The following is a 15,076-nucleotide window of genomic DNA, read 5'->3' as shown; positions in this document are numbered from 1 at the left end:
GACAGCCTTGCAATTCTTTTCAGAGTTCTCCTTTCTTGAGGAGTATTTAGCAAAAAATTTTTCATATCGCCCCAAAGCCCACTGGTACCATGTCAGGGAGATCCAAAATATAAATCAATTGCCAACACTCGGTTATAATCAGATGGTATACAATCAAGGTTGTAATGGGCTTGTACGCTGTATTTTTTATCTTCAGCACTATAATACGTAGGGGATATGACTCAATACCAGCACCAGGGAGTGTTTTGCAATTGATTGCTAAGCTTTTCAATCTCTCATTAGCTAATGTGTGGTCTTTTTTTTTTTATGTACTGAACAAACGGGGAGGTGAAAGTGTATAACAGCATGGGTGCTGCAATTGTATTGATTTTAACACATATGCAGATTGTTGTCAGGACAAAGGCTGACCATGTGATTGCAGGGTTTATTCAGGCCTCCCAATGCAAATTTTTGTCTTATACTCGCTTTCATAAACACTACGTCATTCCTTTTTGCTTATTCAGTTGCCAGAGAGCAAGAAACTTAGCCCTGCCGCGGTGGTCTAAAGGCTAAGGTACTCGGCTGCTGACCCACAGGTCGCGGGATTGAATCCCGGCCGCGACGGCTGCACTTTCGATGGAGGCCAAAATGCTTGAGCCCTGTGTATTTAGATTTTGGTGCATGTTAAAGAACCCCAGGTGGTCGAAATTTTCGGAGCCCTCCACTACAGCGTCTCATGATCATATGGTGGTTTTGTGACGTTAAACCCCATGTAACAATCAAAGCAAGTAACTTATGGATTCATTAGAATTAGGAGTGTTTCTCAACCTGTTCATTTCACTTAATCCATAGAACAGAAATATTTATTCTCTCCATTCACTTCACTGTTTTAAACTTTCCTTGATATATATTTCTAAATCTGCAGGTACCTCAACTGAAGCTTTTGGATTGCCAGACCTTGCATTTGAAACAGGCAACCTCAGCCTTGAACTTCACAAAGTCATTGATTTAGGATTGTTACAAATCAAAGTTCTACTGAATGCATCGACAAACACCTCCTCCATGTTTGATTATAGTTGTTTTCACACCAGAAAGCTCATCACTTTTTTTTAATTTTTTTTACATGAATTACGGAATAGTTTGCCATTTCTTTCAATTCTACATTTAACTTATTCTTTTTTCTTAGTTAGATTTATTTGAAGAAAGCTGCACTTGCTACTTTATTTTCTTCAGAAAGACATCAAAGCAAGGATTATAGCATATCCAATGCACTTCCTTGAAGTGCTCTTCAAATAAATGCTGCACGAAGAGACATATGCTGTGTATAATTTTACCATCCAGATGCCCACAAGGAACTGTTCACATTCTTCTGATATCACAGTTTTGTCAATTGGCTTCATGACAGGGGTCGCATAGCATCTGAGCTACATTTGGCAGCACAGCAGTTATGTGGCTGTCCGGCAAAATAGGGAGACCCCTGCCAAGCAACTGCATGTTATACATCTCTGGGGTCATTCTATTTTATTACATTAGAAGTGAAATCTTACCATTACCCTTATATTCTGCATAAAATCTAAGGGCAACAAGATTATACCGTGCCCTGTGTGCACTGCACTATGAGTGTAAGCGAAAGTCTGAGAGTGAGCTGGCACATATGGTGATTTACGTTGAATGAAACAGCATAACAATGACATTGTAATTTGGTAAATTACAATGTTGCGATTGTAAGTACAACCGTAAAGCAGCTATGCTCGGCGACAACTTTTCTTGGCACTGAAGAGAAAGCTACCGAGCCAAATCGCGTGTATTCTACCGCCAGTGAAGGTAGATTCAAATTGGCGCCTGTATTTTCACCTTGAAATATAAATGTTCCTCTCTAATTTTCTGCGTGAAGCTATTTGAGACACGACGCAGCTCACATCAGTAATATATTTGTATTTCTTTTAATTTATCTATTGTGACTTCGCATTTTTGAACGCGTGAGGAAGTCCCGCCTTTTTACGTGCACCTAAAACGCTAAGCAGCGTCTGCTGATGGTGCTCCCCCATCACTTTCCACAGCGTTACGAGATGCGTGCCAAAACGACTTTATGTATTGCTACATATGCAGAACCCCGCCCCAGTAGCTTTCCCTTCAGTGCCATGAAAAGTTGTCGCCAAGTATCGTTAGTTGCTGCCTAAAAATTGTAGATAGGTTTTAAAATGGGGAACACGGATAGTCTTCTAGTTTACTACAAGATACCTTATTCTCACAAAAATGTTCCACCAATGTAGACGAGTTATTCACTCTCTTTTAGGAAAGACTGGGTGGCTCAAATCACAAGAAAAAAAAACGCAACAAAAGCTCAATTGTTTAAAGCCAAATCTTCTGCTATCCTGTCCACTACGTCTCATGTTTGCTCTTTTTTCATTGGTGTCACCGAGTTCTTGGTTCCATGAAGGCAAAAATGCTCTCACTAAAAAAAAGTACTAGATGGTGTTTACATCAGGCAAATGCTAGATTTAATCTACTGTATTTTCAGCCATATAGTTTATATACTATACCAGATAATCAAAGTTTCTAGAGCCCTCCATTACAGTGTTTCTTATAAGCATATTGTGTTTTTGGGGCATAAAACCCCATTTATTATTATTAATATATACTATATCTCTAAAAGCTGCTACTGTACAGAATATCTAACAGAGTGAATTATACACAATTTAATTTTTGATACATCATCTTGGTGCAACCATCAAGGATTCACCCAATAATTCTCTGGGTATATATGAAAAAATAATATGAGTACTTCAGCCCCTTGCTCCAGTTACAATGGCGAATTTTCAAATGAAAGTCATGCTGAAGAAAACTGCTTAGGTATAAAATTAAAAGTGCACACTACAACCTGAAAATGTTGACTTTTCTTTCTGTACATTTCTCAAATAACTAATCGTATAGAAGTACTGTGACAAATATGCATGCTCTTGTGGCTAAAACGAGGCTTGTTTCAGTATAGCAATAAAATTTTTCAGTTGTTTTGAGTTTTCGTGTTACTGCATTACTTCAAAAGTTCTGCTCACTCAATGCTTCATATGGATGTCTGTAAAGTACTTCGAATAAATAAGTGTTTCTTTTTAATATGACTTGACAAATTGTAATGCGTTACGGGGTTTGATGTCCCAAAGCAATATTAAGCAAGAGGTTATAACACAGAGTTCTGAATCACTTATGAACATCCCCAGTGGTGCAATTTTATGCGCGTTCCAAATCCGGATGGAGGGGTTTCATTTCATCGAGTCGCCAATTGGCCCATTTGAGCCGTCATGTTCTGTCACGCGATCCAAAGTGTCACGTGTCTGCTTTCGTTCATTTTTCGGACGGAAGCAGAGGAACGGTTAAAGAGACCATCCGAAATTAAACGAATAGTTTGAAATGGCTGCAAGGCAGCATGGATTGGATTAAAATGTAAGCGCTTTGTGCCTTTTCAGTATACGGGTACATTGAGAACATGGCGTCGCAGTGGGCCTCATGCACTTAGGCTATGGCTCAATCCCTCTTCCGTTGTAGTACCGACCATATCTGCCTATCCGTTGTCGTAGACAAACGGACAGACAGACGGACAGATGGAGGATTCACGGTTTACCGATGAAACCCTTTTAAGCTTCGCCCGCCTTATCATAATTCACTCCGTGGTGTTACGAGCTTGCTGGCGTACCTTGCAAAGACACTGCGTGCGTCTGTCACGGAGTGCGTCCGTCACAGACACTGGGCGCATCCTTCGCAGACACTTGAGGCGTCCGTCGGAAACATGGGATGCGTCCCACAGAGACCCTGGACACGTTTCTTTTCACACGGGGCACGTTCCACAGAGACAGTGGACGCGTCACATTTCAATTGCGCTCAATTGGTCCTCAAGCCAACGTCAAAACTGTGACGCAGGCCTCTATTTCCCACATTGGCTATTCACTTCCCCTCGTCATCATGACCGATGTAGACCACCGATTTTTTGACGTAATAAATAGAATGCCTCCATCCGGATTTGGAAGCATATAAAATTGCACCACTGATTGAAAAAGGAAGGAATAGAATAAGGAATTAGTTTTTTTGTAAGTAAGACTTATATGAAGCCACTGCATTGCTATGAACAACTGTTCACTCATTGAATGAGTGTTTATTATTTTGTATAGAAAGTCTCTGCCTTCTGCCTCCATTAGAGTGTAACAATACATTGGGTATGCAACCAAGTAGACAAAATAAAGTATGAACACTAAATTTTTCGGTCCGTGTGTTCCCAGCATGGTTTTCTCTTCTCGGCAAAAGCGTTAATACCTTCCTGTGAGTCACAGTACTCCAAGTTGTGAAGCATCACACGTTCACCTTCAGTGTATGCATCCTCAATGCCCATCTGAATCTGCCTGTAGTAGAACTTTTTGCCAAGGCACAGAACGGATTTGCTCTTAGCCTTGATGGCCGAGACCACTTGATCTGTTTCCTCTTGGAGCTTATCCTCGGGAACCACCTTGCTCACCAGGCCATTTCTCAGAGCTTCCTGGGCGCTTATGGCGTTGCCGGTGAACAGCATGTAGGCGGACATTTTCTGAGGCACGCAACGGGCAACCGCGATGCCTGGGGTCGAGCAGAACAGACCGAACGCCGCACCTGGAAGCGAGAAAGTCGCCTTGTCCGAAGCTAGTACGATGTCGCATGTGGCGACCAGTTGGCACCCTGCCGCTGCAGCGAGACCGTTCACCTGCGCGATCACGGGCACCGACAGCCTGCGTATGGCCATCATGACGCTGGTGCAGAGGGAAAATATTTCTTGAATTTTGGCGCTATCACCAGACTCGATTTTTAGCTCCTTCAGGTCATGCCCAGAGCTGAATACAGGTCCGCTGCTGGAAAGAACAACGCAGTGAACGGACCTTTCCTTGTCGACCTCCCTAAAACAAGCGTCCAGTTCCCTGAGCGCAGCAAGGGACAGCACGTTCCGTTTTTTCGAATTGTTTAGGGTAACTTGGCGGACGCCGTCCGCGTCGTTCACCCTCACGAGACTAGCACAACGAGAAGATGTAGTCGTGTGAAGTTTCTTGGTCAGGTCAGTCGGTACTTGATGCTTCGTTGCAAGCAAACATCTTAAACCAGCGCGCAACGCTCCACAGGTATAAACTTTCATCGCTGAATTAGAAAAGGTGCCAATCATTCCAACTCAACTGCAGGCGTTCGAGGATCCGAATTATCTGGGCCAGAACGGTGAAAAAAAAGATCAACTTATAGACGCTATCACAGAACACCTACCAGTGACGCCATTGAACTACGTAGATAGCGCAACAATCACACGTGAATTAAACATATCCTACGTTCGCGCCGTCATTGAAATTGCGTTTTCAGCATGATAATATATACAGCCACCAGCAAGGTTCTGTTTGGCGTTGCATATCTTAGTTGCCAGACTTTGGGGTAATTATTGCAAAAGTTTGTTTGACTTTGCATATCTCAGTTGCCAGACTTTAGAGTGGTTGTTGCCGAATTGCTGCCAAATTTGGCAAAAAAATTTGCTCCTGTAGTTGTGGTTTCCCCGTGAGGGCTTTATGTCTTCCGTGGTGCATGTCGCCTGCCGCGCGTTTTGCGAGTGCGACGTTGGCCGTTTCAATTAACGGAATGAACCGCGTGTTGCAGAATTCGGAGCGCGTTCTCTTGCTGTGTGCGCAGCTGTGCAAATAAGAGATCGTATGAATGCTTAAGGGGAAGCGAATTTGTGAGCCGCGCTTCAATATACGTTGCGCTCGTGTAGCCGAAGCACGGAATATCTCCTTAGCGGTGCGTACTATAGTCGAATGCGCACAACGACGCATCTTCTGGGGAAACTGAACAGAGTCGCAGCAGGCGGTGCGCTTTCATTTCCTGACCGTGTCCGCGCCGATGAAATATCTCAGAAGTAGCTCTCTGCACAGCTGATCGTGCCGCGTCGACCACGCGCGACTACGGAGACGCTACGCTTCCCCTAGCTGCGCCACCACAAGGCATATAGTTCGGACTCAATTCAGTTTCCCCAGAAAACGCGTTATAGTGCACAGTCAACTAGGTACGCAAAGCTACGGAGATATTTCGTGCTTCGGCAACGCGGTTCATGAATTCGACGCGGCTCACTCACTTCCCCGCATTCATACGCGTCGTCCCTAATACTGATCCAGACACGATCTCTTAATTGCACAGCTGCGCACACAGCAAGAGAATGCGCCCAGACTTCTGCAACGCGCGGTTCATAATCCGTTAATTAAAACGGCCAACGTCGCACTCGCGAAATGCACGGCGGACGATGCATTGTTTCCCTAACTATGAGACACGATCTCTTATTTGCACAGCTGCGCACACAGCAAGAGGAGGCGTCCCAACTTCTGCAACGCTAGTTATAGCATAGAGAAATAAAGGTTCTTCTTTCTCTATGGTTATAGCGCGAGAACAAAACGACGACACAGAGACAAGAAGGACACCGCGTTCCGTTATTTAAAATGGCCAACGTCACTCACGCACTCGCCAAATGCATCACGGACGACACAAAGCCCTCACGGAGAAGTTACAACTACAGGGGCAAAATTTTTTGCCAAATTTGGCAGCAATCTGGCAACGCTGGCAACAACTAATGCAACGCCAAATGTCACATTTATTGACGTTTTCAGACTCCCGAAATCCGCCAACTTGCGGATTTCGGGAGTCTGAAACGTTGCCTAGTAACTACAACTACAGAACACCCACTACAGCCTTTCTAGCACTTTCAGTACATAAAAGCATAGCCTCTGTGATTCTAAATTAAAATTCGGAGACCGTTGTTTTAATCACGTGGTTTTAACATAAAGTTTTATAACGTTATAAATAAATTTACTACACATCTTTCAATCAAGTAACGTAGCATAGTTTTTACATGTTCAAATATTATCTAGCCACTAGTATTTATGACTAAATGTAAATGCTCGTCCGTACGTACTACGTCCGGTGGCGTAAGTGTCCCGCTGGTGCTTGCCGGAGAGCCAACTTACAGCTGCAGTGTGCCGGGTAGGCTGACCTTCTGCATAACCTCTGCTTGCATCCTTGTATTGCTTGGTAAGTTCCACATCTCTCACTACAAACACACATTTAGAGTTCTTCCTTATGACACCGTACTTATTTGACCTTTCGGGGTGAGTGAATTGTGTCTACGTGATCATACAGCATGGACATGGCATGCTCACATCGGTTAACGTGAATTAAATCGGGTACTTCGATGGTTTTGGGATTAGTCACTGAGTTTAGATGGCAATTGCACTTGGTAGAATGTGTCATAATAGCCCAAGACTTTATAGAAAGCACTCGTGTTCTTTAAAAAATTCGTTAACCACCTGTGATGTCTCGTTCATTTTGGTTGGTACATCGCAAAGGAAATACGCTATCGATATCGTTTACGTAATTGTTCTAAGATGTTTTCTTTTGGCTGTGAAAAACGTTCGATTGGATAAGTACGGTAGGATGAAAAAGAAGTTTCGTTTTTAAGGAATCGCAATACCAGATGTGCTGGTGTTCTGTCCATGTTGAGTAGTATTGCTGAAGTCTTTTTTCATTTGACCCGGTGTTGCTTTGCAGATTCCGGCTTTGTAATGGCTGGTGCACACGAGTCGCAGTTTCAAGGTTTCTCTAAATACTTCAACACTGTTACCAAAACGGGCCGCGCCAACGTAAGTCATGAGGACCAAATGAAGCGCACTCCAGGGAGCTCCAAAGTGTCGCCTATTTCGTTTTTCAGATTGCCAAGAGCACGTACTTGGTACTGGGAACCGTAGGTTTTCTTTTTTGGGCGAAGAAAAAGGCCAGTGGTGGATCTGCGAAGTAGATGCCTTAGGACAAGCCACAAGGAAGGGTGCGGGACGTCGGGCCCCCCTCGCTGCCATTGTTCACGCGAGCATGCGTGTTCAACCATATGTGCATCAGAGGCTGCCGTATGTTTATTGACTTAGTGTCAACCAGAAAGTGAAAAAAAAATTACATAAGCAATGGCAGCTGGTAAACAACATGCATTGCTGTACTGAATAAAATTGAGTATCATGATGTTGCTGGCTCTGTAGAAACGTGTTCACCATATCTTGGGTTTGTTAGTTGTGGTCATTACGGAAATATGCAATTGCTCTGTGAGACAGAGTTCCTTTAGAGACTTCGACATGTTTACCCTGTGCCTCCTTCGCAGAAAAGCCAGTCTTGCCACGTATTGAATAAATTTGATGTGCTTAACAGATTGTTATAGCACTAGTTTTTCAGTTTCTTGCCCTCACTAGTATTCTCATCACAGTAAATAGAAAGTTTTCGAATAGGGGCCCCAAAGGCGTATGGACGTTTTGGGCGCTTTGTACACTCCCCCTATTCTATTTCACTCTGGTCTTGGGCGAGAGCCGTCACTTCAGTGGGTGCTGTCACGTTTGTCTGCCCCAACTTTTGGGGCAGGCTTTGGTGCTCCCGCTAAATTCGAAAAATAGTGTCCCTAACCCAAATGTGGTTTGGGTTTTGCGCATGTGCAGTGGCCTTGATGCTTATTTCTTTAGGGCCCCAAACTCTTGTGGCCCCTATTTGAAAGCTCTCTAATAATAGTTTTAATCACTACTGCACATGGAATTGTCATCATTAATCTCATCTGGACCCCATCACTAGTGAATACCTGAAATGATACTGCACAAGTTTTGAGGCGACTATGCATGCTTTGCTGTGCAGATGCACTGACAACTTGTTGGTGGTGGAACTGTAGATATTATGCTCAGTGTTTCGAGCCAGAGCTGGGCTTTTGCAGTGGACTGCTGTGATGTTTTAACATCATGCAGGATGCACTGGGTTGCTAACTTATTGAATAGTATACATCTAGAGCTAACATTTGTGAAGAGGCTTAAAAATTGCAGTAATTTTGTTATGCTGTAAGTTCACGTGAAGAGGCATTTTTGAATTGGCTGACAAGTTGCAAATTTCTGAACACCATCATTAGCTGTCATAGGTTCAGTTCAGTAATCTGCTTTGTCACACGCCTGGTGAAGCAGATTTCTAAAGTTCTATGTTCAGTCTTGGAATGTATGTATTACTGTGTCTGTTTATGTTCAGCGTCAAGTGAATCCTGAACAGTGGCAAGCATTAGTCGCTGTCCAATCCTTATTGTGGACATGCACAGTGCTGCCAAACCAATGCCGTAAGCCTGGTCTTGGTAGGTAATGGTGATGACTGGATGGTGCACATGATACCATTTCTAATACTTGCCGCTGTTTGGGTTTCATTTGATGCCAATAATACTTCCCTCAGGCGGAAAAAATTGTTTGCTAGTCATACATTTTTCTTACTGATTTTTGTCATCAGTGTGAAAGTTGTGCTCAGCTTTCTTGGAGCCAGAATGCTAGTTCAAGTAAAGTCTATTCGTGGGAGTTATTGAAATCCTGATTATGGAGAAATCGTTCAGTGCTGCATCTACTGCACCAAATTCAATTGTGGTATTTTGCATTTAGAAGAAGCATATATCAAACATTCAACAGTAAGTTTCTGGTTTTGTTTAAGTCATGAAAAAAGACATTTCAAGTTTTTTATCCTGCGATTGAAGGGCAATGCAGTGCTCTTGTACAGTGGAATTCAGCAACTAAGAATGGAGTGCTTTCCTCGCACGTTCAACAAGTCAAATGTTGAACTTTTTCGGGCAACATAGTGCTCCATCTGCGTCTTAGTGTTACTAGTTTTCCTTAGTAAGCATCTCTAGTCAGGCAAAGTGTATTCAAGAGTTCAGAAACAACCAACTTTTAATATAGAATTAACGTAGCATTTACACTAACATCAAAGCCACTTGATCTCTTGAGCCACTTGATGAAGTGTGCACTACCAGAAAAGAGCATGTTTCCGACATCTTGGCAGGGAAAAAGGTGGCTTCACTTTTGCTGGCAAGGCATTGTAGGAGTTTCTCCAGCAACTTATTTTAAACCTTCTTGGTCTGGGTGTTGTTTGAAAAAAAAAAATAAACTTGAAAAGCAACACTTTTTGTTTCTGTACTAAATTTGGTCTCAATATTAGATGAAGGTTCTTATGCAAGGTGTTTGAAGCTTAGTAATATTAGTGCAATTTTTCTGCCACGTATGCCCCCAAACATTTAGCCAAAATGTGCTATGTTTGCAATTTTTCTATTGCAACACTGCACTTTGTATGAATATCTATGCAATAAATACTTACTCCACAAAAAGTATATTTTGTGGGGAAAATATTTTTAGACCTTTCAAGCTGTTTAACCTTGAAAAAAAATCACATATTTCTCAAAATTGTCATTTTTGTCCATATTGAAAGGCAAATGTCACCATGTGGTGGTCCATTCAAAAATCACATTTGTACCTAAATCAAAAACAAATGAACAGTTCTTTTTATATGGCAATTTTTATAACAATTTGCATTTTAAGGAAGAAAATAATTTTTGAAGTTTCTCATTGACGGCTACATTCCCATTTAGTCATACGACAGCTTCCACCTTGAAGTTTGCATTGGCGTCAGTCAAAAACTTCAAAAATTATTTTCTTTCTTAAAACAAAAATTGTAACGATAAACTTGCCATATAAAACGAACTGTTTATTAGCTTTCAATTTAGGTATAAAAGTGATTTTTAATTAGACCACCACATGGTGCAAATTGTGTCTTAGTATGGACAAAATTGACAATTTTTTAGGTTGAAAGGTCTAAAAATATTTTTTTCTGCACAATATACCTTTTGTGCAGTAAGTATTTATGGCTGAGATATTCATACAAAGTGCAGTGTTGCAATAATAAAATTGTAAACATAACACATCTAAATTCTTGGAGGTGTATGCGGCAGAAAAATTGCACTGATTTTACTGAGCTTGAAACACCTTACACAAGAACCTTTAACTAACATGTGCACCAAATTTGGTATAGAAAGAAAATCTACTGCTGTTAAAATAATCTGTTTTTCACAAACAACACCCAGATGACATTTTTGAAAGTTCAGAAGGTACCGACGTGACCAGAATTTTTTTCTGTCCCAAATATTCTAGCAATTCACTGCTTTGAATGCAGTAAGTCAGCACGATTTTTTTTTTTCGAATACATCCGAGATGCTCGCCAGAATGGCTGGGACGTTTGGTGTGGAACGACCCAAAATGAAAACACACATGCAGACGCACTCAAATTACACATTAGAAAATATAGCAATAATTTTAAATGCAAGTCATTTCTTAGCTAACTTCGGCGACTTTCAGCGTATCTATCTATCTAGCTGCTTAAGTTTGGGTGCCCTTAATTGCGGTCCCCCCCTTAACTTGGCGTGAACCAAAATTAGCATGGGAGGGTAAGATGGTTTGACAAATATGACGCGCTGGTCAAGACATGAATAATGTCACAATCCCATCGCGTACGTCGTCAACCACTTACCAGCCGCCAGACAGTGGCACATACCCACGGGAGGGTATGTGCCACAGGTGATTGACACTTAGTATCTACCCAGGAACGACGAGAATTAACACACATAGGCAATTTCAATGCACGAGCGTAATTAGGAATACCTGACATCATTAGCATCGACCCGACGAAGGCAAATAATAAATGTCAGGGTCCCAGCTGGAATCGAACCAAGCATTCTGCGCGGAAATGAAGCATTTTACCACAAAGCTATGCCAGGTCTCGAAACTACTTTTCAAATAGACGCTAATCTTCGTGAAATCGGTCATTCCATGCCAAACGTCCCAGCCATTCTGGCGACCATCTCAAATGTATTAGAAAGAAATCGTGCTGATTTACTGCAATGGGGAGAGTAAACTGCTAAAACATTTTGGACCGAAAAAAATTTTTGGTCACGTCAGCGCTTTCTGAACTTCCTAGAATGTCGTTTGTTTGTTGATTGGGAAAACATCTATTTTTAAGGTTCCACTTTTTCTTTCTGTACAAAATATTGTGTGCATGGTAAGTAAACTTGATTGTGTAAGATGTTTGAAGCTCAGTAATATTAATGCAATTTTTCTGCCTCATGCGCCTCCAAGTATTCAGCCAAAATGTGTTATGCTTGTATTTTTTCCGTTGCAATACTGCACTTTGTATCAATATTTGAACAATTAATATTTACTTAACAGAAGGTATAATTTATAGAGAAAATACATTTTGACCGTTCAAGTTGTCAAAATTTATGGGAAAAAATAACAAATTTCACAAAATCATCTTTTTTGTCCATATTGAGAAGCCATTGGCACCATGTGGTGGTCCAGTTAAAAATCACCTTTAGACCTGATTTGAAAGCAAATAACAGTTCCTTTCATGTGGCAAGTTTTATCATTACAGTTTTTGTTTTAAGGAAAAAATAATTTTTGAAGTTTCCCATTGATGGCAATAAGGAACTTCAAGACAAAAGCTGTGGTGTGACCAAATGGAAAGATAGTCATCAATGGGAAATTTCAAAAATTATTTTCTTCCTTAAAACAAAAAATGTAATGATAAAACTTGCCACATGAAAATAACTGTTCATTTGTTTTCAAGTTAGTTCCGGCTTGACACAAAACAATGTTCTCTGATCAGTGGGGATGCTGTCACATACTGCATGTATAAGGAATTGTGAACATAAACACAGCGCTAGCCGTACAGCAGCCTGAGCAACATGTTGGCCGCGAGGAAAAGGTTAGTTTCATCAGTCAGAGCGATGCGGTACCCAAAATTATGTTGGCATTGCCGTTTCTATCAGTCATCACACGCTCCAATGTGCATTGCATGCCGAGCACGGGTCAATTTTTTATATGGCGAATCCACGTTTAGTTGGCTGGTTTTGTAGTTTTGGTGCTCGGTGTGCACGTTGAGAAAAAGTGGTCATCGTAGTTGTGGTGCGCCAAAGCTGTAGAAGTGGCACACTTGGGTCTGCGTCGACGTAAATCGAATTCATAAAGCGTGATGGTGCACCAAAGCACTCATCCGAAAATATGGAGAACTCTGACACGTATGAACAGAGATCATGCCCCAACTTCATTATCTTCCGAAATGATCAAGAAGATATTGAGACATATGAACTTTGCGACCATTAGCAACACTCGCATGGTGTGCCGCTACCTGAATTATGCAGCATATGGACTTCTGAACTTGGAGTTTGTGTAGCTGCGGTGTTTCATGCAACAGCGCGCCGCTGTCACCCGCTCTCGGGCGAGCTCGACATCATCGACACAGTGAACATGCGGCTGACTCTGCCGCAGATGACTCAGGGGAAACACATTGAGCGAAAGTGCTGCTGCTTCTTCCCAGGGGAGATCTTGGATGAAGTGCACCGCATCCTATAGGTACGTGGCTGTGACGCCTAAGATGAGACCTCCCTACAAAGCGACGGATGAACTCTGTGACCTGACGACCTTGACCGTGGAGTATTTCAAGGAGCACATTCGGCGTACGCGCTGCCCAAGGTCGACTACTCCACAAACGACTACATCAACTTCACTCCTTAATTATCTTCATTGCTTGAAAAACGAGATATAGCTGATGGGGGCGTCACCATGTAAAAGTACAAGCACACAGAGCTTATTGACCAGTGTACTCCAGTCTTCTCAGCCACCCCAGTCTTCCCTGCTTTCTCCAGTCAATGCAGTTGGTGAACAAATACCTAGAAATCTGAACGTACGCATGAAGAAGAATCATGGGGCACTGCATCGAAAGCTGAACCTGACACTCCGGCGAGTGACCAAGCAACAGCGAGCGGTAAGTGGTGGAAATGAAGGCACGCCAAGACAACAGTGAGCAGAAGCTGTAGACGATGTCGCGCAAGCTAGACGCGGTGCGAAGGAGCTGGAGTACTGGCGCTCCAAGTTGTCCGCCGTGCCGGCCTGCACCTGCAGCAAGACCACTCCGCTTGGCAGGGAACCCTCCCGGGATGCCTTCATCGACTTCCAGAAGGTTGTCTCTTCCTCCTTTGGAGTGCAGGGCGAGGTAGAAATGAAGCTGGTGCCTGCATACTTCGTAACTCCACCGGAAAACATCGTTCCGAGCCCGAGTGACCTGGAGTGTTTGCCATTTGAAGACGTAACCGCGGAGACGTTGCCCGCAAACGACACTGCACCCATCGACGAGTCTGCACAACCGAGGGCGTGCAAACGCAAGCTGTATATGGACGAAGGAGAGAGAGACAGAAAAAAACTTTTTATTTTTGAAACCAAAGTCCGGGTGCGAGATCTACGGTGAAGCTTTACTAGTCTCCCCTAAGATGGTACGTATATGTGTAAGCTAGGAGAATTATCCACGATGAGGTTGTTTTGCCCATATTCGCGACTTAGGCCTCCCATGCGAAAATGTTAGAGCGGAGTGATTGGCGTTGTGGTGTAGGACAGTGCCAGTATGTGTGGAATAGTGTCGGTACTGAACCGCACACTTGGCAATGAGGTGTATTCAGGGCCTGTTGAATTTTGTGCAAAGTCATTCGTCAGAGAAAGTGTTTGTGCTTGCCTCGATAAGAGCGTGGTTTCTTTTCTACAAAAAGTTTCATGTGGTCTTCGAAGCTCTCTTCGGTCTATTCGGAGGGAGAAGTTACCACATCGCGCCTGGTCATCAAGTTACAGAGGATTTCTTTGCGAAACATGAATTAGAGACACCGCAATGCCCAACAAACGCAGCTGCAATGTGTATGTTGACACACATTGCAGCAAATGGAAAGCTGCATTTCAAATGACACTGTGCTGCATGAGAAGCAATACTTCGCCCAGGAGCTAATGACACAGTTACTTTAAAAACCAAGCAGGTTTTAGTACCATCTACATTCAAAATGCTGCACTGTGCATTCTTTACAGTAGCGGATCCGCAGCAAGCCTGTAAGTAACCCCTCCCCCTCTCTTCAGTGCACCTGCTATCACCTATTGCGATAAATGATTGAGATCCCTTTGATTTTATGCTATGATAGTTTTTGTGCTGATAACAATAACAAATAAATAATGACCACGCCTCCCTCTCAGGAGTTAAGATACTGCCTCCCCCCCTAATATGAGTGGCTGGATCTGCCCCTGCTTTATAGATAACACAATGATAGATTCATATCTCCTGTTTTTTTTTATTTCTCAGTCCTCGCCCAACTAGGCAAGCTGCTAAAGGTGGCTTGTGCAAAGCTCCATGAAGGAAGTTT

The 15,076-nt window shown here is 42.7% G+C and overlaps 2 protein-coding genes and 1 pseudogene across 2 annotated transcripts; 2 read left to right on the top strand and 1 right to left on the bottom strand.

The window, feature by feature from the left end:
- Positions 1 to 4,090: 4,090 nt before the first annotated feature.
- On the bottom strand, positions 4,091 to 5,291 carry LOC119179665 (enoyl-CoA hydratase domain-containing protein 3, mitochondrial). The gene has a single exon (XM_037430789.2). It carries the CDS (start codon positions 5,153 to 5,155, stop codon positions 4,223 to 4,225), a length of 933 nt encoding a protein of 310 aa, XP_037286686.1. The 5' UTR covers positions 5,156 to 5,291; the 3' UTR covers positions 4,091 to 4,222.
- A 1,599-nt stretch (positions 5,292 to 6,890) lies between these two features.
- LOC119179457 (uncharacterized) lies at positions 6,891 to 8,031 on the top strand. Its single transcript, XM_037430530.2, has 3 exons — positions 6,891 to 7,053; positions 7,570 to 7,661; positions 7,730 to 8,031. The coding sequence occupies exons 1-3, from the start codon at positions 6,906 to 6,908 to the stop codon at positions 7,814 to 7,816; spliced, it is 327 nt and encodes a 108-aa protein (XP_037286427.1). The 5' UTR covers positions 6,891 to 6,905; the 3' UTR covers positions 7,817 to 8,031.
- A 4,492-nt stretch (positions 8,032 to 12,523) lies between these two features.
- Positions 12,524 to 14,287, top strand: LOC119179456 (uncharacterized; annotated as a pseudogene).
- The last annotated feature ends 789 nt before the right edge of the window (positions 14,288 to 15,076 follow it).

This window comes from Rhipicephalus microplus, chromosome X (assembly GCF_043290135.1).
Source record: "Rhipicephalus microplus isolate Deutch F79 chromosome X, USDA_Rmic, whole genome shotgun sequence".
Lineage (NCBI taxonomy): Eukaryota > Metazoa > Arthropoda > Arachnida > Ixodida > Ixodidae > Rhipicephalus > Rhipicephalus microplus.
The sequence above is the reverse complement of the archived record's forward strand: the minus strand, read 5'-3'. Positions and strand labels throughout refer to the sequence as shown.